At 40.7% G+C, this 24,284-nt stretch overlaps 1 protein-coding gene across 1 annotated transcript; it reads right to left on the bottom strand.

Moving 5' to 3' along the window:
• Positions 1–1,828: 1,828 nt before the first annotated feature.
• Positions 1,829–23,879, bottom strand: Prps1 (phosphoribosyl pyrophosphate synthetase 1). The gene is made up of 7 exons (NM_017243.2): positions 23,644–23,879; positions 12,864–13,047; positions 10,699–10,797; positions 9,069–9,193; positions 6,147–6,320; positions 4,144–4,303; positions 1,829–2,835 (listed from the first exon to the last, which is right to left on the bottom strand). The coding sequence occupies exons 1-7, from the start codon at positions 23,763–23,765 to the stop codon at positions 2,743–2,745; spliced, it is 957 nt and encodes a 318-aa protein (NP_058939.1). The 5' UTR covers positions 23,766–23,879; the 3' UTR covers positions 1,829–2,742.
• Between the last annotated feature and the right edge of the window lie 405 nt (positions 23,880–24,284).

The raw sequence follows: 24,284 nt of genomic DNA, 5'->3' as shown, positions 1-24,284 counted from the left end.
ACACACACACACACACACACACACACACACACACACACACTCCCAGCACTCAAGAGGCAGATTTATAACTAGCCTGTTCCTGGCCAGCCAGTGCTATAGTGAGACCTTGCCTCAAAAATATGACAGATCCCACCAAAATAGGTGTTGGGGTGGATATAGGCACTCGCTGAGGAGCCTGACTTGAGTTGGATTCCAGAGACCTACATGGTAGGACAATTTTCGAGTTGTTCTCTGAGCTCCACATATACATGACATTTCACACACCCACGTGCACATAGATGGAAAAATGTAATTTTAAAATAAATTTAAAAAAACAACCATATAGTTGGGCACAAATAGTACATGACTTTAATCCCAGCATTCATGAGGAAGAGGCAGGAAGAACTCTTGAGAGGCGAGCCAGCTGAGAACATATCTCAAAAATCAACGAACAAATGTCCAAGTCACTGGCACTCACCCCTGCTCTCGCTTACAGCATTTCCCTCATTGTCCTAGGCACGGGCATGGCTCCAGGCATGTTTCAAAGTTGACGAGTGATGCTTTCTCCTGATGACCTCAAAGCTTCACCCTAAGTATTAGATTACAGAGTCCTATGTCTTATGTCAAAACCCCAAACTAAAGCAATTCTTAACATTTTAATTTGTGTTGTATGAGGTGTCATGCTATTGCAAAATCCTGCCCAGGACATAGGGATCCTTTTGTCCTGGACAGGCACAGTGCATATGCTAACAGCCTATTAGTTATTACACCAGACATATCTTACTTCACTTCATGGACCCAAGGTGACCAATAGTCCCAATGGAACAATAGTAATCTGGACAATTTTACTAGTGGAGCTATAATTGCTCTTACTAGTACCTAGTTTATAAATATCATAGGTATGCCTGTGGAGGGAAAAACCTAGTTTATATATAGTTACATATTACCTATGGTTTCAGATATTCAGTATAGTCTTGGGTAGTATTTGTGGAAAAGTAACCACTGTATACTAAAATGATGAACCTTGACCCACTGATCCAACACTTCAGGAAGTAGCACAATTACCTCCCTGCGCTCTTTCCAGGAAAAAACAAGATGTCATCCTTCTTGATTCACTTTTGTCAAAAAGTCTAAATAACACAGCTATCCCCATATTCAACAAAAGCACAATGAAATAAAAGGTAGATCTAGAGGTAGGGTGTGGTAGGTAGTGCATACCTTTAAACCCAGAGGCAGAGTCAGGAGAATCTCTCTGAGTTCTAGGCCAGCCTGATCTACAGAGTTCCTTGATAGCTAGGGCTGGTGCACAGAGAAAACCTGTGTCAAAAATCAAAAAACCCAAAACAAAAAAGCAAAACAAGAAAACCAACACTCTCTGGAAATATAAAAGTAGATCCTAGTTTAAACAAGGGAGTACTGTCCAAGGTCTATAATCAAGGAGTCTGAAAGGAAACTGTACATCTTATCCAGGCATGGACGAAGAACCTGACTTATGGTCTTGGAATGCATTATAATTTATGCTTAAATTCTGCATTCTTACAATCCCCAAAGTTTTATTTAGAAATTAAGCACTGGTGAAAGAAGAAAATTATCACATTAGACAAAATCAGCTTAAAAGAAATAGGAATTTAGATTTCCAGGAATAAGTGGCAGAAACCCAGAAGGCATTAATTATGCTTCATATAATTCAAGTATACTATACAGAATTAATTAGTTCTAATTCTCACTAAACCTCGGATACTTTAGTCTTGCTTTCTCTTAAGGTGGCTAAAATGGTTGGGAAAGAAAGAAAAAACACCTAAGACAAATGTCAGTGGGGAAATCAGCAGATAAGACAGCACACCCAAAATTGTACACATGACAGACATTTTATTAAGTTTCTTCTACATGAGACAATAAGATCAAATTGTTAAGCCAAACAGATCGAAGGAAGATAAAAATTAAATACTTAAATTAATCAAAAGGCACTACGACACACACACCACCTAAAACCCACTAACTCAGAGAGAGCGGGCTAAGGAAGATTGTGCTATAGCAAGTTACCTAATGTCAACGTTAGCAGTTACATAGCAAGAAGCAAGTCTGTCTTACAGAAGATTTTGTCACAAACAATGATCACTGAGTTCAAGATATTTGTCCAGGAAAGGGTCGAGATAGCTGAAGGTGAAGCCAACAGGAAAGGAATAGGCATAGAGGATCCAAGCTACAGAGAATTAAACAGATGATAATAGATCAGGCTTCTTCCTCCCAAAAATTAATTACTGCATTGAGCTACCCGCCCCTGCCGTACAGGGTGCTCAGCAGTGAACTCTGTTTAAGGATGCACAGGGAACTTGCTGCAGTGTAGCATAGACCTCTGAAAATGTATCACACGAGGGCTGGCTTTGTCGCTAGTTATTCTGAATGAAGGAAACTCCAAAGCCTTCACATGCAACGGAGTATGAGCTCCACAATTCCATCCTAAGGACCTTGGGGAATACTCTCTCTTTTAACAGTCTATGCAGCTTTCAACAGTGGAACTCAATTTAAAGCTGCAAGGATCACAAAATAAACAAGAAAGCCAGGCTGCAACAATGCACGTAGGGTGTCTTAGCAGTTAATAGCAGTCTGTCTTTCTCCAATTAGGATAAATCCTAATGTAGCTAATGTGGGCTGTAAAAAGCTACACTGAAGCAAGCCGGCTCTTCTGCCCAACTCACCAAATACAAGAAAAACAAGGGGTGGGGGTGGTTTCATTTTGAAAACGCTTCAGAATTTATGATATTATAGAGGAACATGGCTGAACAGGTAGGAGACAGATTCTCCATTGTGGGTTCTCCTGATGGCTTCTGCAAGGATCATAGAGATGTCGATCACCTAGAGAGGCAAAAAAATGCACGAGGTTAGAGTATGCAAGAACAGAGTCCATGGGCCTCTCTGCAGCCTATATGAGCAGCCTGGAAAGCAAACCTAACTAAGGATCTAGCACTCACCTCCTCTCCTTTACCATATCACTTAGGAAGGAGTTAAATGCTTAATATCACAGGACAAACCCTGACTCAAGGTCATTAAAAGAGTGATTCTATGCAGGCCAAGTTTATACTCTTAGCAGCTGACGAAGATGAAGATGGTTCAGCAGTTAAGAGCACTCACTGGCTGCTTGTCTACATGACTAGAGTTCAGTTCCCAATACATGTGAGGTGGCTCACAACCACCTTTAACTCTAGCTCCAGGGAATCTGATGCCCTTTTGGCTCTCTGCAGGAACCTCCCACACGTTGCACGAGTGCACGCACACACACCCACAATCAGTCGCTGGTGGTGACCCACACCTTTAATCCCAGCACTCAGGAGTTAGAGGCAGGCAGTTCTCAGAGTTTGAGGCCAGTCTGGTTTATGGAGCAAGTTTTAGGACAGCCAGGCTACACAGAAAACCCCTGTCTCTAAAAGCAAACAGATACTCACAAAAAAGAACATGCCTAGAATCTTAGCCCTGGGGTAAGAGATTGCAGTGAGTCTCAGGCTACCCTAGTCAAAAGCTGCCTTGTTTCAAAAGACCAAAGCAAAAGCAACAACAAAAATAACAAAGAGCCTAGGGAGGGGTAGCTCAACATTAAGACTGCTTACTGCTCTTCCTGAGGACCTGAATTCAGTTCCCTGCATTCCTGTGGAAGCTCCCTCACTACTACTACATTTAGCTCCAGTTTCACACAAGCACATACATACAAATACTTTTTAAATGGTAATTAAAAAGCTTTCAAAATATACAAAGTTGGATGTGGTTAGGCATACTCTTGATTCCAGCATTCAGGAAGCAGAGGCAGGTAGATTTTGAGTTTAAGGCCAGCCTGCTCTACACACCAAATTCTAGGTCAGTCGAGGCTACATAAAAGGACATTATATCAAGTAAGCAAGCAAAAATCCAAAGAGAGAAGCCAGGCCTTTAGCTACTTTAGAGGCTAAATAAAGTACAATGACTCCAAGTTCAAGGCCTGTCTGTATTATAGAATGAGTTCAAGGCCAATCTGGGTAACTTTTGAGACTATATCTTACCTACAGAAAGAAGACTTTGGGTTCCATTCCCAGAACAAAACAAAGGAAAACCCAAAGAAGTTAAGCTTCAGTATTGACATATCATCATCGAAACACTTAATGGAAATGTGCTTTTGCAGCAATGTCATCTCACCTGGATTTTGGAGCAGTGTTTCATCTTGTCCTCCTGAGGTATGGTATTGGTAACTACTACTGCTTCAAAGCATGCATTGTTGATGCGAGAAATGGCTGGGCCAGAAAAGATCCCATGCGTCAAAATGGCATAAACTCTGGTAGCTCCAGCTGAGAGAAGTCTGGAGGAAAAAAGATCTGATTAATCTGACATTTAAATACAGAATCTGAATTAGGAAGAAGGAAGAGTATTAATTTGTCATAGCAATATCACAGACAAGTTTGTTTCACAAACAAGGCTAAGATCAAGTATCTCACAGGACCTTCTAGTATATGTGTAAATAGTGTATCAAGCATTTTCTTCTAATAAGGTCACTAATCCTATCATGAGGGTTGTGCTCTCAAGATCTCACTATTTAAGTCTAAATACCTACCCCTCCAGGGTGAACCCACAAAATCACACCTGGGGCTAGAAGTCAACATGAATTTTGGGGGACACAGTTCTGGACTCATTAAAGAATAAAGCCTACACTAAGCCTTATTGTGCTAGAACCTATAAAAAAATTCCCAGGGGTAATCTGTGTCTTCTTTCTGGATGGCAAAAAGAGAAATGCTCTTCAATACGATCTGGAAAACTATATGATAAAAACATGTATGGTACCACAAGACTGAAAGCTTAACCCTGAAAGTAAGATTAATCAGAATACTTTGTGCTTGCTGCTCAGCCTGCTGACCTAAATTTGATCCCTGGGACCCACAGGGTAGAAGAAGAGAGCCAGTTTCAAAGTTGTCCTCTGACTTCCGCATGCTTGCCATGGCATATGCACATATTGAAAGACCCCAGCTTAGCAGCAGTAACGCCATTTTGCAAGGCTGTACTTAAGATGACTGGTTCAGAGAAAGGTTAAAACACTGAGTACAAAACAGCTGCCAAGCAGGATGTGTTTGGTTGAAGGCCTGGCAACAGGACGACTGCGGTTGAGCACCTGACAATGAAAAAAGCCCCGGGAGAGGTCCCACACCCTGGTGGGGGGCCGAGTCAGCCGTTATGTTCCAAGAAGGTAGCTAAGAAACTTGCCCCTGGGCTGAACCCTTGGGGGGCCGAGTCAGTCGTTATGTTTCAGAAAGGTAGCTAGGAAACTTGCCCCCGGGCTAAACCCTTGCCATATTAGAATCCACCAATTATATCCCTGTAACCATGCATCTGCTTCTGTATGCTTGCTTCTGCTCCCCAAAATCCTATAAAAGCCCATCCTTGGTTCCGTGGGGTGCGCCAGTCCCCCGAGTGACTGAAGCGCCCGCAGGTGCCTGTGCCTGTGTATCCCGACAATAAACCAAATCCTCTTGCTGATTGCATCCTGTGGTGTCTCGGTCTGGTCTTTGGAGTTGGAGGGTCTCCATCCCGAGGGAAAGTTCTCCCTGAGAGCTTTTCAATATGACACATACAAAATAAATAAATATATGTAAGGGATATCTAGGGATTCCTAACTCATCAAAACAAAAAGTGAGCAGTGTAAATATAATTAATGTCATTGAATTAGATGGTTAAAAGGGCAAACTTTACCTGCTTTACCTGAACTTACGATTTTGACTTTCTAATGACAGGAACATACTATGTATTCAGTAGAAAGCAGGTGTAGAATTTTGATCTTTCTCTGGTCTAGCATTCAATATGCAATCAAAATACTGTCTCAGCACAGCTTCCAGGCAGCCATGTGATTGTGAGGGGAGACAGCCCAGTCCATGGGAGATTGTGTTACTAAGTAAGGGCTTTTGAAAGGTAAAGCGCATGTGGCGGACTTAACTTTTGCTAACTTATTAAGGATACCCTGTATGTAAAAGCAGTGTCTGTTTATAAAAATTAAGAATCTGAAATGAGAAACACTTATTAACACTTTATATGCACTTAAAGCTAGCATGATCAAAATATCCCAAAGCTATTTCCCCCTTCAGCTGTGTTTCAAAAGGAATCAGTAAAGCATTAGTTTAGCTATTTCTAAATACTGCCCCCTACCCTGTACTCACTTGTCAGCAGCATGACAAATTGTACCACAAGTGTCAGCCATGTCATCCACAAGTATAGCCACACGATCCTTCACATCTCCTACTAGTACCATGCGGTCCACTTCATTGGCCTTCTTCCGTTCTTTGTGAATCAAAGCAAAATCCACATTCAATCGGTCTGCAATGGAGGTCACTCTGTAAAATAGGAGATGTTCAAAGTTAAGTTAAGGACAAAATCCAAAAGAGGCAAAAGTGGCTTCCAAGGCTGGGAGGAGTGTCTTTAGTGGTAGACAGCTGGCCTGGCATGCAGGAGGCCCTGGGTTCCATCACTTGTGCCCACTTGTACAAAATAATGGAATGTTTTTCCTAGGGGAGAATACTTCTTGAAACTAAAACAGATCCCAGAGCTAGAAGAAAGCAACTATCATTGACATCCCAAAAAACAAACATTACAAACTGGATTTTGTGGATTAATACTTCTCTAATGCCAACAGTAGTATAGGAATATAATACTTAAACTTTAACCATTCATTGTGTGGATGGGGTAGACATACCCTTCACCACTCCTGAGAAGCAGTATATACTAAGGTATATTAGTTTGCTAATTAAAAAGCAGAAGAGAAATCTTATTAGTTAGTGCAGGGAGTGCAGATTTCCATCATGGGAGACTTGTGAGTCTAGAAGTAGCAACATGTGAACCTGAAGGCAGGAGGAGTGGATTAAACCCTACCCTCTCCCATAATGGTGGTAAAACCCACCACAGATGGTACCTGGTCACCAACCTTGAGATTCCTTCTAGAAGGAAAATTAAGCCAATTAACCAGACAAACAAGGGCATGTTATTATGTTGCCAAAATTATCATCAATTGAAGAACACTTGTTTTCCAAAGGCAGGTTAAAAGACAAATCTGACGACAAAAGTACAAGATAATCCACTTATGCAGAAAGTCATTCAGTGGTTTTTGCTTTTCTCTCTCTCTTCCCTTTCTACCCCTTCTCTCCCCATTACCCTCCCTGCTCTCCCCCATGTGCTCATGGCCACTCTCCTCTCCTCTGCCTTTCTGTCTTTACTACTCCTCAACTCCCCTCCCATGCACTAAATAAACTCTATTCTATACTAAACTAAGAAAAAGAAAGCCATTCAGTGTAAATGACAATAGGCTACCTATGCGACACGTGTGCCCAGGCACCACTGTAATTCCTTGTCATAAAAAAAAGATTCATGCTTTACATGCTTTATGTTTTGTGGTATTAAGTGTAGCATTGATCAAACTTTAGCATTATGTCGTATTTCCCTTGTAACCATAGTTTTTGTTGAACAGGTCAAGAACTTGTGACCATATAAAGTTCGGACCACAACCCTAGGCAAGATTTCTACCTGGTTCTAAACTAACCATACCTTGTGTTCTCTATTACTACTGGTTAGGCACCTAACATCAGAGGTAACCAGTTTACTTGGAATGATGACAAAACAAATGCATCTTATCAGTTAAAGTGTTCCAAATTATTCATGCTCACTGGCCAAGACTCGAACACAGCAGAAAAGGGTTGGAAAAATACCCCGACCCCCTTGAGTGGAATGCTGTTGTACAAAAAAATAATCCCACTAGGGACCTTACCTACTCCCTAACTCTGCCAAGATACAAGTGAGTATCGCTCACTTGGGAAATACTCCATCACTATGAAGTAATTAGAATGTGAAAGAATGACAAAGAATAGTAAGTCATTTGCAGAAAATGGCATTCTTACACCAAGCTTTAAAAAAAGAGCAAAGCTGTTTGATTATTTCAAGTTAACTAATTTTTAAGTCCTGAGAAAGACATGAAGATAATGCTTCAGAAGTTAAACCAAATTGTGACAACTGTTGTTGACACAGATGGCAACTGCGGATTAAACACCATTAAACATGCATCTGGCTGGATGAACCAAGTTCTCAGTTTATTAATTCTACTGAAGTTACTGAAATTAAAGAGATGGTTGAGAAAGATTTGAACTGTTTGAATTCTTCATGATCTCTTATTACTTTGGAAAGGTTTACGCTGGTTTTATCTAGTTTATCTGAGTTTTGTAGCCCTTCACTCTATTTCCACAAGAACATGTGTTGTATTTCTATGTATTATTAACACACAATCCACTAAGAAAATCAAATCTGCACTATTTGAGCTATTGTAACCGCTAAACCCTGGCAATAAGTTTGGTTTAAAAGTTTAAGGTAGAGGGGCTGGGGATTTAGCTCAGTGGTAGAGCGCTTACCTAGGAAGCGCAAGGCCCTGGGTTCGGTCCCCAGCTCCGAAAAAAAAAAAAAAGGACCAAAAAAGTTTAAGGTACAAGCTTTAAATTCAAATACCATACACTTTATTTCCCTCTTTGTTTAATATTTTAATCCAGGCATCAAATGGTCTAACCAACAGCTTTGTAAAAGGATTTTAAACTTTAAATTTTTTATTAATCATTCCATTCCTTTATATCAAATGATATCCCCCTTCCCAGTTACCCCTACACAACTGCCCCCCTCCATCCCATCCACCCACTTCCGCCCCACTGCTCTCCAGCATCTACCTACGCTAGGAAGAACACGGGGTGGGCTGACCGGTCCACCCAGAGCTTCCAGGGACTGGACCACCAACCAAGGAATGTAAAGCTCCCTTATCTATTAATATTGGGTTTAAGAATAAATGCCTTTCATTGCAAATCTCGATAAAATCCAGCAGTGTTGTTTTGCTAATGTGGTAGTCAAGCATAACGCAAGGACTGTTGGTTTAAGAAAGGCTTTTTTTCTCTCTCTTTAACAGCTTCTCTGTCCTCAAAACCACTCTGTAGACCAGGCTGGCTTTGAAATCAGACATCCACTGCCTCTGCCTCCCAGGTGTTGAGATAAAAGCCTGTACTGCCAATGCCTGACACAGTCCATTATTTTAAGAACAACAGTAATCATTACCATACCTCTTGGCTCCGCCAGCGTCAGGTGAGACAATAGTACAGTTTCTCCACTCAGATATGTTCTCCCGAATCCACTTCAGGACAGCTGGCTCTGCGTATAAATTGTCCACTGGGATATCAAAGAAGCCCTGCAGAAAGAAAGTGGGTTAAGTTTTGTCTTATTTTTCTTTTCTTCCACTTATGAATGTCTAAAAATCAGATCCAGAGAGATGGCTCATCTGACAAAGGTCTCTGCTGTTAAGTCTGATGTCTTGAGGAGTTTGCTCCCTGGGACTCACACAGAAGAAGTGACTACTCAAAGTTATCTTCCCGACCTCCATTCACACGCTTTAGCATATGTGCACCCAATCAACAATCAATTAGTCAGGATAATAAAAGGGGGGGCTAGTGAGATGGTTTAACAGGTAAAGGAGCCTAAGTTTGATGTTGAGGACCCACTTGGTTAGAGAGCTCTTACAAGTTATTCTCTTACCGCCACAAGCATGCATATATCCATGTATACAACACACAATATACAAATGTTGAAACAATAATTTATAACTTACTACAATATTCAAAGTAATAGGAAGGCACACCCAAAGTGGTACCTATAAAAAGAGCCTCCTTCCTGGCAAATTCAGCAATATTAGCCATTAGCCAACTCATACCTGACCATAGGAACAGACATGGGCCCCTGTAAAGTTAAATTCAGCTAAGTACTATGAACTGCCAAACCAATAATGATCAGACTCCCAGTTTATATACGGTTTATACCACTTAGTGTTTGTGCTGGTCCAACTGATAAAGCAGCTAGAGTATGGCATATAAACTCAGTGGCAACTATTTATATTCAATGATTCTAGAGAATAACTAGAAATCATGAGACATGTGTCTTAATTCTAGTCTACATAAACAAGTTGTATTTCTCAATGAAGTTGTTGCTTTTTTATAAGACAAGTATATCCCTCTAGCCTATAAACATTATTGTATTGCCACAAGATCCAAATGGCATTTACTGGGAGTTTATATATACCCCCCCCGCCCCCCCGCCCCCCGGAGCTGGGGACCGAACCCAGGGCCTTGCGCTTGCTAGGCAAGCGCTCTACCACTGAGCTAAATCTCCAACCCCTGGGAGTTTATATTTTTAAAGTAGGTTTTACTCTCTAGGTCTTCCAGATGATAAGTATACACTACCATACGTATCAGAAAGTTTCTTTATATAATGTAAAATAAATGTGGCAGTTGATTTCCTGTGCTCTGGGCTTGTATGAAAAATCCCTAATGTCTGTAGCTCTAAATTTAAGACTTCTAGGGGGAAAATCCTGATAATAGCTACCATTATTAACAGCTACATCAACCAAGTGTATCACAGAGTTAATATTTTATAACCATAATATTGAACATACATTATGCTCAGAATCAATCTACCATGGTTAAAGTTAACGTGCTAGTATGTTTAAGAAGAAGCATCCACTAGAAATGTAAATAAGAAATACTCAAGTTAATAATAATAAAAGAAAAGAAGCATCCAGACTCGTTCTAATCTTAAAGCCTATGCTCTTCCCATACTCGCAAACCCTAAACTTCTTGCTTCATCTTTCAGCCTCCAGTTGCAGCGCCCTTCTAACTCTCGGTGTTTAGCTGTAACTTATACCTGAATCTGAGATGCATGTAGATCCATGGTGATAATATGATCCGCACCTGCTACAGATAGCATATTTGCAACAAGCTTAGCTGAGATTGGAGCCCGGCTCTGAATAGAAGGAAAGGAAAAAAAAAATCAAAAACCAAGATGAAAACAATTCATTTGCTTGAGAAACATTATCACTTACCTATATGCCACATATGGCATGTAAATCAGTGGTAACTATTTATATTTAATGATTATACAGAATAATTCTAATAATAATAACTAACATTATTCTACAGAATAATAATTTATACAAACTAGTTGTATTTCTCAGTTAAGTTGCTTCTCTTTTTATAGGACAAGTATACCCCTCTCCCCTATGCACATCATTGTATTGCCAGAAGATCCAAATGGTATTATTTGCTGGGACTTTAGACTTTAAAAACAGATTTTACTCTATAGCTTTTGTGTATTTCATGTATCTGATTTATTTACAGGAGGAGGTATATACATAAAGCTTTTAAGCTCTTTCTAATTAATTTTTACAAATGACACATACCTAGGGGGAATGCTATAGATTTTTCTGTTTATCATGACAAAGTATAGAGCAAAAGCATAGACTCTGTAGTAGTCTCATACTGCCAAAGGTATGTCAAGCTGACCTTCAGATGATTCATATTTAATAATTTTATTGTAATATAGGTTTTTAAACTATGATGTTTTAGGTGGTATAAGTACTGAGTATGTATGCATTAAAATATTTCAATAAAACAATTTTTAGAAATAGTGTGATTGAGCTTAATTGACCATAGTAAACACTTGAATACATTGAAAAATGTTTAAGAAAACAGCCAGGGACTGGCGTGGTGGTGGCACATGCCTTTGATCCCTGGAAACAACAGATCTCTTATGAGGCCAGCCTGATCTACAGAGTTCCAGGACAGCCAGAGCTACATAGGGAGACCCTGTCTTGAACAACAACAACAACAAAACAAAATAGTAGAATAAGACATGAAGTGGTGTCCCATACCTTTAGTCCCAACACTGGAGGCAGAGACAAGAATTCAAGGCCATCCTGATCTACCCAGTGAAAAACAAAACAAAATAACAACAAAAAAGACTATAAAGTCAGCAGTAGAGGGATGAGGTCACCAACCCATCTTCAAAAACTCTGACTAATCTGTCTGGAAGAACTGCAGGGATAAAAATGAAGATAATGAGAGAAAGGAGGTCCAGTGACCTGCCCAACTTGGTTGAGATCCATCCCATGGGTAGGTACCAAACCCTGACACTATTACCAAAGCTATGTTGTACTTGCAGAGAGGAGCCTAGCATGGCTGTCCTGAGAGGCTCTACCAGCAGCTGACTTGAGACAAATGCAGGTGCCCGCAGCCAAGCATTGGATAGAGGTTGGGACCCCTATGGATTTAGGGGAGGGACTGAAGGGGGTGTCAACCCCATAGGAAGAACAACAGTGTCAACTAACATGGACCTCCGGGAGCTCCCAAACACTGAGCCACCAACCAGGCATCATACACAGGTGGACCAAGGCCCTAGGGACATATATAGCAGAGAACAGTTGCCTTGTCTGGCCTTAGTGGGAGAGGATCCCCCAGGGTGGGAGGGATACCCAGGAAGGGGACATGGTCTCAGGTAAAGGGGAGGGGAGATGGGGGAAGAATTCTACAAGGGGGAACTAGGAGGAGAGGCAACCTTTAGGATGTAAATAAATAAGATAATGTATAAAAAGTAAGGCCATGCACTCCAATGTCAGTCATTTAACAACATTTGCTTACAAATGGATTTCTGTGGGATTTGAATTAAACTATCATACTTTTAGCTATGAAAACAATTCTTGTCATCTAACTGAAAGTTAAAATACTTAAGTAAAATATATAATATATACATACGTACTGCTTTTAAAATCAATTATATGACATTGATGTAAAGATAGGGAATACTTAAGGAAATATTTTGGAAGGCAGCAATATTCACCACTGTAACACCAATGGTGCATCTAACAAACATGTATATGTAACTGATAGCTAGGGACTTTGTGACTTTGGAGGATGTTCCTCTTTCCCCTACATTAGAAAGATTCTGAGCTGAAGGTATAACTCAGTGGTAGAGCACTAGCCTACCATTAAGGACTAGGTCTGATCAACACCAATAAAAAAATTCATTCCTACCTTATCCTTCTTATCCTGCCGGGCATAAGGGAAGCATGGGATGACCGCAGTAACCCGGCTGGCAGAAGCGATCTTGCAAGCATTGATCATGATCAAAAGCTCCATTAGATTGTCATTTATCTCACCGCAGCCACTCTGAACAATGTAGACATCCTCTCCACGAACACTCTCCCCAATTTCCACACTAAAATAGAAAAAAGGAGAATGAATATAAAGAACAGATTCTTCTAAGCACCATGGTCATAGGATCAGCATTAATATATGCTATGGGTGGGTTACAGCTACATGTGGGTATTGATTACTTCAGACTTTGGGAGAACACCTAAAGGAACCTGCATAGCAGAAGGAGCTTACCATCCAGTTCATTACAGCTCACTATATATATATTCTGAGTTTATAAGTGTGGCACAGATTGAAAAAGACTGGCTGACTTTACACATACTAAAGTATTTATAAAGATGTAATTGTATTGTAATTTTTTATGGTGGCCATCAGATATAATACCAAATCCGCTATTAATAGTGACTATTATAGTCCACACATAAGGAAGAAAATCCTCAGAAATGAATCACCACTGTTCTGTAAAGATGCTGCATATAGAGAAGACAGTACCCCTCTTATCAGAGTGTATGTTTGCTAAAGTATTCAATATTCACGTCAAACTAAGTACTCTACTAGGAATATGTAATGGTGAATGAAACAGATGTGGGCCCTGCCCTCTTTGTGCTAATTACTCTCAATTAAGCAGAAAGTCTTGCTAACTACTATGGTCTGGAGGGATGAGGTTGGTCAGTCTTAAGAACAGGAATTGGCTGGATGTGGTGGTCCAGTACTTGGGAGACAGAGAGACGCAGGCAGATCTCGTTATGAGTTTGACACTAGCCTGGTCCACAGAATTCTAGGACAGCTATAGATACATAGAGAAACTATCTCAAAAAGCCAAAACAAAACTACAAAGTTGGGCCAGTGTTGGTGGTATACATCTGCAATTCCAGGACTAAAGAAACTGAGGAAGGGTGATGGTGAGCTCAAAGACAAGGTAGCTACATAAAATTTTCTGAAAAAAAAAAGTCAAAGACTTTGGTGTAAAATGAAGAAAAACCAACAAAATAGAAGGCTAGTTTATACATGAGTGAGAAAAATCAATAGCATTGACAGAGAACCCTCTAAGATAACCAATGAATGCAGCTTTGTAGGTAGGGAGGTGGGAGGGTCTGGGAGGACTTGGGTGAGGAGAAAATATGATCAAAATATATTGTATGAAAAAAAGTAGGCAACAAAACTAACACCCAGCTAACCTGAGAATTCTACCAACATTTATACAGAATTAATGCTAATTTTGCAGTCTTTTCCAGAAATGGCTAAGAAGGAAACAGGTTCCAACTCAGTTGTATTGAGGCCAGTATTACTTACATACTAAAACCTGCCAAAGGCAGTATTAAAAGAAAACCATTGAAAGAAAAAGAGCAGGAGGAAAGTAGATGTAATCACCTCAAAGCATACAGAAAAGATCAATAGGGGTGCTTTATATATCTTGACTTTTGTTTGTTTGTTTTCTTCCTTTCTTTTTCCTTCTTGAGACAGGGTTTATTTGTTTCACAGAGCCCTGGCTGTCCTAGACTTGTTTTGTAGACCAGGCAGGTCTCAAACTCAGAGATCTGCCTGCCTCTGCCTCTGTGATTAAGTGGGGAGGGCGGCAATGGGGGGAGGGTTGGGAGGGGAACACCCATAAGGAAGGGGAGGGGGGAGGGGGATGTTTGCCCGGAAACCGGGAAAGGGAATAACACTCGAAATGTATATAAGAAATACTCAAGTTAATAAAAAAAAAAAAAAAAACAATGACACCATGAAATTCTTAGTTAAATAAATGGAACTTGAAAATATCAAAAAAAAAAAAAAAAGTGTGTGCCACCACTGCCCAGCCTCTCTTGACTTTTATCAGTGTAAAAATACTTATTGTTGCATTTACCATAGCTTTACAAGAAAACTATAGTTTGCAGAAAAAATAAACTATAATCAGAAAGTTATAAAACACAGTAAGACATATATTTTTCTCATTTTTTCCAACTGCTCATACGTCACAACTCAAAATTCATTTTTGTGACACAGGGAATAAAACTCATCATTTTCTACCTGCTGGGCAAGTGATCTACCACTAGCTATACTGTCTACTCTCAAAACTCAATTTTTTTATTTTTATTTTCTTTTTGGGGAGATAATAAAGGACTCATGTAATTCATGATGGCCTGCAATTTACTATAGAGCTGAGGATGAGCTCAAACATCTGATTCTCCCAACGCTACCTCCTAAGGCACCACCATGCCTGGCTCCAAATTCAATTTTCATGGCACACACTTATAATTAAGACAGAGTATGCTGAGGGCGGTTTAGGATAGACAGGGAGCTCCAGGGCAGTCTGGACCAACTAAACAAATAAATAGTAAAGAAAAGAATATAATTGTGTGCCATTATACCTGTGTATACTCAAGTAAACCATTACTGCATCTCTCAATTAAAGCTGAGGTAACAGAAGTATAAAAAATGAAAGACACTTCTGTGGTCAGTCAAAAGAATCTACTTTAATTCTGTATTTTCTGAGAAGTTGTAATGCTATGAGGGAACCTAGGAAACTTCCAATTTCTAGAGTTAGCATAAGAAATTGTCCATCTCTGAACCAGGTTTGGTGGTACACGCTTAGACTTCTATCCCTTAGGACATTGATGAAAGCCAAGGTTACATACCTTTTCTCAAAAAAAAAAAAGGGAAAATAGTTTAAAATATTTTCCTCCTAGCTTGTCATGCACCATTCTGTGTTTTTTTTTAATATTCTTTGGATATATCCTTTCACTTCCTGGCCTCTATGCTTCTTGCCGGTATCGGGAATATCCTTTTCTATAAGGACTTACCCATTTTTAGGTCTCCAATTACAATTCCTTCTCTGATAGTTCTTATTAAACTGTATTCAGAGAACCATTAAGAATAAAGATTCCAGCTAAGGTTGTAGCTCAGTTGGGAGTGTTTGCCTGGGAAGTCTTGGATTAGATCCTATCTAGGTGTGGGTACAGCCTTTAATTCCAGGTTGAGATAGGAAAATCAGGTTTTATAAGGAATTTGAAGACATCCTGAATTCTGTTTCAGATCAAAACCTAGTGTGTATGTATGCATGCATGAATGCCTGCGTGTATGCCAGTCTCAGTGGATAAGAGTACTTGTTCCCAGCTCCCACATACTGGCTCACAACCACCCCTTATTTCAGTTTAGGGATTCAATGTCTTCCTCTGGCCACCATAGGCACTGATGGGCATAGCATGTGTTGCATAGGCAGACATGCAGACAAACCCCTCATATGTAGAAAATAAAAGTGAAGAAAAACCATAAAACTAATATACTCAACTAGATCTTAATTTCATTCTAGTTCAAACATATTTAAAAATATACATATTTGCTGTATACCAGTAAATCTAATACTCAAGATGCTGCAGCAGGAGGATTTAGTTAGAGGCTAATCTAGGCTACAAATTAAAGACTATCTTAAATCGAAAGCAACAATAAAAATGTCCAACAAAGCCATGGTAAGATGGTTTAGCAGATCTGCTGCAGAGTCTCACATCTTGAGTTCAATCCCTAAACTGACCTGGTACAAGAAAATAGCCAAATGCATTATGTCCCCTCCTCAATAAATAAAGAAAACATAATAAAAGTTTGTAGGTGTCAGCAATAAAGAACTGTTAGTATCCAGCTGAGAAAGGTGCTTGCCATAAGCACTTCAATTCCATTCCTGGAACCCAACTTCCAAAAGCTGTCTTCTGACCTCCACACTTTTATTGTGCTACATGACATTCACACTGCCAAATATTTAGAGTAAATTTTTAATTTAATGATAGAACTGAACACTGACTAGCTCTTCAACTAGTATTAATTTTTATGTGTATAGGGTGTGCATGTAGTCAGGTCAGAAGACAGTCTTTTTGCTGTTCAACTGCTATGTACATGAGGCAAGCTAGCTATAAGCTTCCAGAGGTTCTTTGGTCTCTTACTTTTCCAGAGGAGCACTTGTGGGTGCACTCAGCTTTAAGTGGACTCTGGGGATTCAAATTCAAGCTATGTATATTTGGAGAGTTCTACCACAAAAAGTTAAATAGGGGTTAGGGGGATGGCTCAGTCATTCTTAAGAAGGACCGAAATCAAACACCTGTAGCTCCAGTTCCAGAAACATTCATACTCCCCCTCAGTTATTCTTACCACTCTGGCTATACCCTTCAAAACATTTGATCAGCATGCAACTCTTATTAATAATTGCATTTAAAAAATTCTTTAAAGTTCACATACGTCAGAGGTCCAAGGAAACCTTTCTACGAGAAGTACTTGCATGTTTTTCAAATAAGACCTAGAAAGTCATCGTTATTGTGCACTTGAAATATGGCTAAAGTAGCATTTAAGGGTCTGAGGCAAAAGGACCCCTGGACAACCAGCCTGGGCTACACAGCATGTTTGAGGCCAGCTTAGACTACATGAGACCTTGTCTGAATAAAAAAAAAAATTCCAACAAAACAGGACTCATATTACTAAGGAATTGAATTCATATGTGCTTTAAATGGAAAATACATACTATATCTTAAGGACAATGATACAAGGGAAAGCATTTCCATAATTTCTATAATGAAAACTTCTGAAATTATAGGTACGAATGAGGGTAAATAAAATATATTAAGACTAAAAGACCTTAGTGTTCTAGTCCACCACACCTATATTCCCAGCCTGAGGGAGCCTGAGGCAAGAGGATCACAATCTGGAGTTAATCTGTACTAAGCAGGAAAATAAAAAGCATTAACCAGGAATGATGACACACACTCTTGAGGCCTAAGTGTGACACCAGACTGGGCTACACATAGTGGAAGAAGGTTGTGGTGGTGGTGATGGTGGTGACAATGATGATGTTGATGATGTTGATGATGATGATGATGATGATGATGATGATGATGATTGTTGATGGCCAGGACAGGTTTAATAAATACCTCAAAGAATATTTTCTAAGTTACCCAATGTACTATGCCCCAAAGCAGCAATGATGTTTTAAAAATTAAATAAAATTATTTTCTTTTACTTATTCACTTTACATCCTGTTCACTGCCCCCCATCAACTCCTCCCACAATCCTTCCCCCCACCTTCTTTTCTGGGTGCTAGGTATTCCCCCCCTCCAGCACTTCAAGGCTCTTCGAGGTTAGGGGAAACAGGGATTTTTAAAAATGAATTCCTTGGGTCTTTTGGTATTCCTTTTCAGAGACAGTGTCTCACTGAGAATTCCTGGCTGGCCTGGAACTCCCTATATGGACCAGGTTGACTTTGCATCGAGATCAGATCAGCCTGCTTTATCTGGCTGAGACTAAAAGTGTGTTTTTTACTCTCACTTTCCTTGAAAGATTTCCTGATAAAAAAAAAAGGGCTTCTGTTTTGTGGCTCATGCAGTCTAGACCAAGTATTTCCAACAATTGAGCAACTTCAAACAAATGGCTAAATCTGTCTGCACTCCTCTTACACATCTCACCTCTTTGACCCAGATCTCTGTTCTCCTGGGGAGAGTAGAAGTTGGGTGCACTGATTTCCAATAAGGTCAGGTTTGTCTTCTACATGGTGCCAGAGGTCTAGCTACAGAGGTAGTTTCAGTAAAGGGCAGAGTAGCATGTGCTTCACAGATTCACTTCCTAGTGTTAGGTTGTTTGATTAGGAGTTAGAGAACAAATACAGAATTTCACAACTAACCCTAGAAAGCCTTACAGGCTTAAATTCCTCAAAGCATTTAGACCAAAGTGGCTTCTCACCTTATACAAAACTTCAAATGAGCTAGTAAAAAACCCCTAAAACATTATTATATTTTGCTCTCTATTCTTTATCACTGTGTAAAGGACCCATCCATAAAAACTTTAGGAGTTTGTAGTGTCTCTAAACAGCTGTTATTCATTACGTATAATATGCCTCTATCTTTCAAAGTACTAGAAGAAAAGATAACTCTAAACTTTAGCTTTTTTTGCGAAGTTCTTGGCAAAATTACTATAGTCCTCAGTTTTGTAAGATTTACCGATTTAATATATAATATATATATATAAATTTGTAAGTATATATATGTAAGATATACCGATATAATACCGATTTTAACAAAGCAGTTGCTTTTGTAACTACAGAATATATATATATATATGTATGTTGTATGTATGTATGTATGTATGTATGTATGTATGTATGTATGTATGTATATGACCTCACTATGTAGCCTGGAACTACTTCTGTAGATTACGCTGGCTTCTGACTCAGATCCTGCCTGTCTCTGCCTGGAGAGAGTACTAAGATTCCAGGTATGTGCCATCATGCCTGCATCAAATCTTTGGAGATCTGTGAGTTGGGAGGTCAGCCTTATCTACAGAGTGAATTGCAGGACAGCCAGGGCTAGAGAAAAATCTTGTCTCCAAAAAACACGAACTATTCTGAGGTCAGGCAGGATGGTGCAGGCTTAATTATACGGAGGAAGAAGAAACAGGTTTCTAAGTTCCAAGGACAGACTGGTCCACATAGCAAGTTTTAAAGCACCCAGGTATACTCACCACCCCCAGCAAAACACTTTAGCAACTCACCCAACTGTTACGATTTTTAAAAACTTTGCTTAATTACCAAAATTTCAGCCGTTTGTCAAAGCCAAACTTAGAGCTAAAACTTATATTTAGGGTTTGAGAGCCTGTTTATCAGTTAAGATCACAGGCTGCCCTAGTAGAGGACTGGGGTAGCACACAACCATCTGTGATTCCAGTCCCAGGCTAACACCCTCTTTTGACCTCAACAGCTAACATTCGTGCACAATATGCAGGCAAAATACCCATACTCGAAATAATTTTAAGAAACCGTAAAAAGCCTTATTATCCAAGTTGGGCTTAATCAAGATAAATCAGTAGAAAACTACATTGTTCTCTTCTCCCATGACCACCACCACAAATGTAATCCCAGTTTTTGGTGTGCTGCATTTTGCAGAGGGCAGAGGATTAACACAAGGACAAAACAGTCCTCACATTTTTTTTTCCAGAAAACAGAAGACTTAATAACCAGAGCGGTTAAAAAAAACAAACAAACAAACAAACAAAAAAAAACCTCTAAATGAGAAAAAAAATTTTTTTAACCCCCCCCCCCCGAGAAAAAAATTCTTATCCCTTAGCTAAGTTTTTCTTAAGGTCTGGGGCTGTTCTGCTTTCTTTATTGAGGCCCAGGAGTAATAACAGTATACCAGAGATAAAAACAGCAGCTTGCACACCTCTTTTGACTAAGGTATTGCCTGGTTACAGATGCTATCAGTGTTTGCCCTACCATTTGCATCACAATTAACAGCATACTAATCCAGGAAGAAGCCACCATTACAGACCAACTTTAACTAGCTAATACACACACATTTACAAACCATTTTAAAGGAAAAACATGAAACATTTAGAAATACCAGAAAAAATAAACCTTAGGTAATTTAATTGATCGTTGGCTTAAAAAAATTTGACCTCTAACAGGGGATGACTGTAAAATTGTAGGCTGTGAAGGTAGTGGTGGCTCATGTCTGCAACCCCAATACTAAGCAGGCAGAGAGAGAAGAGGATAAATGAGTCCTTTCGGAGATTACCCCTCAAAAAAGAACACTCAAACTAATAGAAGAAAAAGTGGGGAAGAATCTCAAACACATGGGCACTGGAGAAAATTTCCTGAACAAAACACCAAATGGCTTATGCCCTAAGATCAAGAATTGACAAATGGGATCTCATAAAACTGCAAAGCTTCTGTAAGGCAAAGGACACTGTGGTTAGGACAAAACAGCAACCAACAGATTGGGAAAAGATCTTTACCAATCCAACAACTGATAGAGGGCTTATATCCAAAATATACAAAGAACTCAAGGAGTTAGACCGCAGGGAGACAAATAACCCTATTAAAAAATGGGGTTCAGAGCTAAACAAAGAATTCACAGCTGAGGAATCCCAAATGGCTGAGAAACACCTAAAGAAATGTTCAACATCTTTAGTCATAAGGGAAATGCAAATCAAAACAACCCTGAGATTCCACCTCACATCAGTCAGAATGGCTAAGATCAAAAACTCAGGTGACAGCAGGTGCTGAAGAGGATGTGGAGAAAGAGGAACACTCTTCCATTGTTGGTGGGATTGCAGACTGGTACAACCATTCTGGAAATCAGTCTGGAGGTTCCTCAGAAAATTGGACATTGCACTACCTGAGGACCCAGCTATACCTCTCTTGGGCGTATACCCAAAAGATGCCCCAACATATAAAAAAGACACATGCTCCACTATGTTCATGGCAGTCTTATTTATAATATCCTGAAGCTGGAAAGAACCCTTCAACAGAGGAATGGATACAGAAAATGTGGTACATCTACACAATGGAATACTACTCAGATATCAAAAACAATGACTTCATGAAATTCATAGGCAAATGGATGGAACTGGAAAATATCATCCTGAGTGAGGTAACCCAATCACAGAAAAACACACATGGTATGCACTCATTGATAAGTGGATATTAGCCCAAATGCTTGAATTACCCTAGATGCACAGAACACATGAAACTCAAGATGGATGACCAAAATGTGAATGCTTCACTCCTTTAAAAGAGGAACAAGAATACCCTTGGCAGGGAATAGGGAGGCAAAGTTTAGAACAGAGGCAGAAGGAACACCCATTCAGAGCCTGCCCCACATGTGGCCCATACATATACAGCCACCAAAGTAGACAAGGTGGATAAAGCAAAGAAGTGCAGGCTGACAGGAGCCGGATGTAGATCTCTCCTGAGAGACACAGCCAGAATACAGCAAATACAGAGGCGAATGCCAGCAGCAAACCACTGAACTGAGAATGGGACCCCCATTGAAGGAATCAGAGAAAGGACTGGAAGAGCTTGAAGGGGCTCGAGACCCCACATGAACAACAATGTCAACCAACCAGGGCTTTCAGGGACTAAGCCACTACCCAAAGACTATACATGGACTGACCCTGGACTCTGACCTCATAGGTAGCAATGAATATCCTAGTAAGAGCACCAGTGGAAGGGGAAGCCCTTGGTCCTGCCAAGACTGAACCCCCAGTGAACGTGATTGTTGGGGGAGGGTGTTAATGGGGGGAGGATGGGGAGGGGAACACCCATATAGAAGGGGAGGGGGAGGGGTTAGGGGGATGTTGGCCTGGAAACCGGGAAAGGGAATAACAATTGAAATGTAAATAATAAATACCCAATAAAAATGAAAATGAAAAAAAAGGAAGGGGGCTGGAGAGATGGCTCAGCGGTTAAGAGCACTGGCTGCTCTTCCAGAGGTCCTGAGTTCAATTCCCAGCAACCACATGGTGGCTCACAACCATCTGTAATGGGATCCGATGCCCTCTTCTGGTTTGCATGAAGACAGCAACAGTGTACTTATATATAATAAGTGAATAAATCTTTTTAAAAAAAGAAAAAAGAAAAGAAAAAAAAGGAAGAAAAGAAAAATCTAAAAACAAAATTAAAATAAGCCACGGAAAATGATTATGGCCAGTGCTCTGATTTCATCTACTAAAGGAAAACAATAAAATACAGTGCATGAGATCCAGAAAATTCTGAATACAGCTGGAGGGGGTACTGGAAGAAGGATGTAACCAACCCTCTCACGTGGTCCAATAGTGCATGTGGACAAAGATTGAGGCTAGGAAGAGAGTTCTGTTACTAAGTTTACAGAGACCATCTCACTATGTAGTCCGGACTAGTCTAGAATTAGCTATGCAGTTCAAACTTGTGGCTATCTATCCTCCTGCTTCTGCCTAGTGGTCTGTGACATCATACCAGTGCTGGGCAACGAGTTTTAAGGCAAAGCATCAAAAAGAGGACATTCAAATTTCACTTCGCTGTTTGAGCTAGTTCTTTCCTTGCGTGTATTTTATCTTCCGTTATTAACATTCACGTATAAGCCGTCCCCTAAATCCTCACGCACTTAACACTGAGAAGAAGCTACAATGGAGGAGGGGCGGAGCGCGTGTATTATCTGTGCTAATAGCGGCATTGGAAAAAGGTCAAAAATTCCAATTCTACAACTAAGGTTTCCCTTTTCTTTTCGGGATGACTTAAGCTGATATGCTGCTGAAGATAAAGGATGATGAGCTAAAAAAGCAACCACTTTACCCCATCAACTGGATTTAACTTAAGGCTGGTTCAATTCCTCGACAGACAGGATAGGAACAGCCGACAGCGTGTCAGTCTAAGGGACCTGGTTACACATTTTCGCGCCTTCAGAACACAATGTTACCCTTAGGGTCAAACCAGAACGCTGCCATTTCCAACCACAAAGCTTCTCAATTCTAGAAAAAAGAACGTGATAGGTTCCCTGATGAACACCAGTCGACGCGCCGAAAGCGAACCGAATCCAATCTACTGTCTCCACAGTGAAGCGACAAGCCACGTGTCCCCACGCCGAAAGCTAAGCGCCCATACCCCTCCAGACATCCCAGGAGGCCATTTCCCCTCGACATTAGGTCCTCCATCCCCAATCTTCAAACATAGCGGCCTCACGTCCCCCCTCCATCTTGGCTCCACCTAACCGAGCGTGGGGAGGATGAAGGCGACCCTCCTAGGAGGTAAAATAACGGATCAGCCCGCTGGGCAAGCTGCCCCTTTCTACCCTCCCCCTGCGCCGGGAAATCCCAGGGTCGCTCCATCCCTCAAGGTGCCACTGCTTGGGGAGGTCAGGTACACTCAAGGTGCCAATTGCGTCCTTACCAGGTCTCCTGGTTGCTGAATTTCTTAGTCACCACCTTGCCTAGCTCCAGGCCCAGGCGGTCAGCAATTTTCTGGGATAAGTCCTGGTGGGAGCTCCCGCTGAAGATTTTGATATTCGGCATCTTGGACAACTACCCAAACGTGCTCAGTGCTTGCCGCTGCCGCTGCCGCCTCCGCCGCTGCCACTGGAAGGGAAGTCAGTAGGGAACCTGAACACCAACAGAACCGCGTTGCTACTCCGCCATCTTACATTCCCGCCCAGCGCGCGGCATTAAATTACCCAGGGGGCGGGATTACAAAGGAAGTTCTCCACCCAGCCTTTCCGGATTGGCTGGACCCGGGTGGGGGCGGAGTCTTCCAGCATTGTGCAAAGGCATGAGAGGGGTTAAATTAAAGCACTTTCACATCACAAAGACAGCCACAACGCAGGCGCAGCCCATCCTGAGGGCTTGTTTACTGACTCTAATTACCAAGTGTACGTCTTACCTGGAGGGCAAGCCCCAGGGGAAAGTGACTGAAGGTGAGTCACCCTGGAACAAAGCAAGAGAAAGTTACATTTCGTTCTTATCACTGGAATCTAGTTTGTTGAATTAGGGAAAGTGTGTGGCTTTCCCCCAAATATCTGGGTGATAATTCTGATG

This window comes from Rattus norvegicus, chromosome X (genome assembly GCF_036323735.1).
Source record: "Rattus norvegicus strain BN/NHsdMcwi chromosome X, GRCr8, whole genome shotgun sequence".
NCBI lineage: Eukaryota > Metazoa > Chordata > Mammalia > Rodentia > Muridae > Rattus > Rattus norvegicus.
Note: the sequence above shows the minus strand (reverse complement) of the source record. Positions and strands in the feature narration are given on the sequence as shown.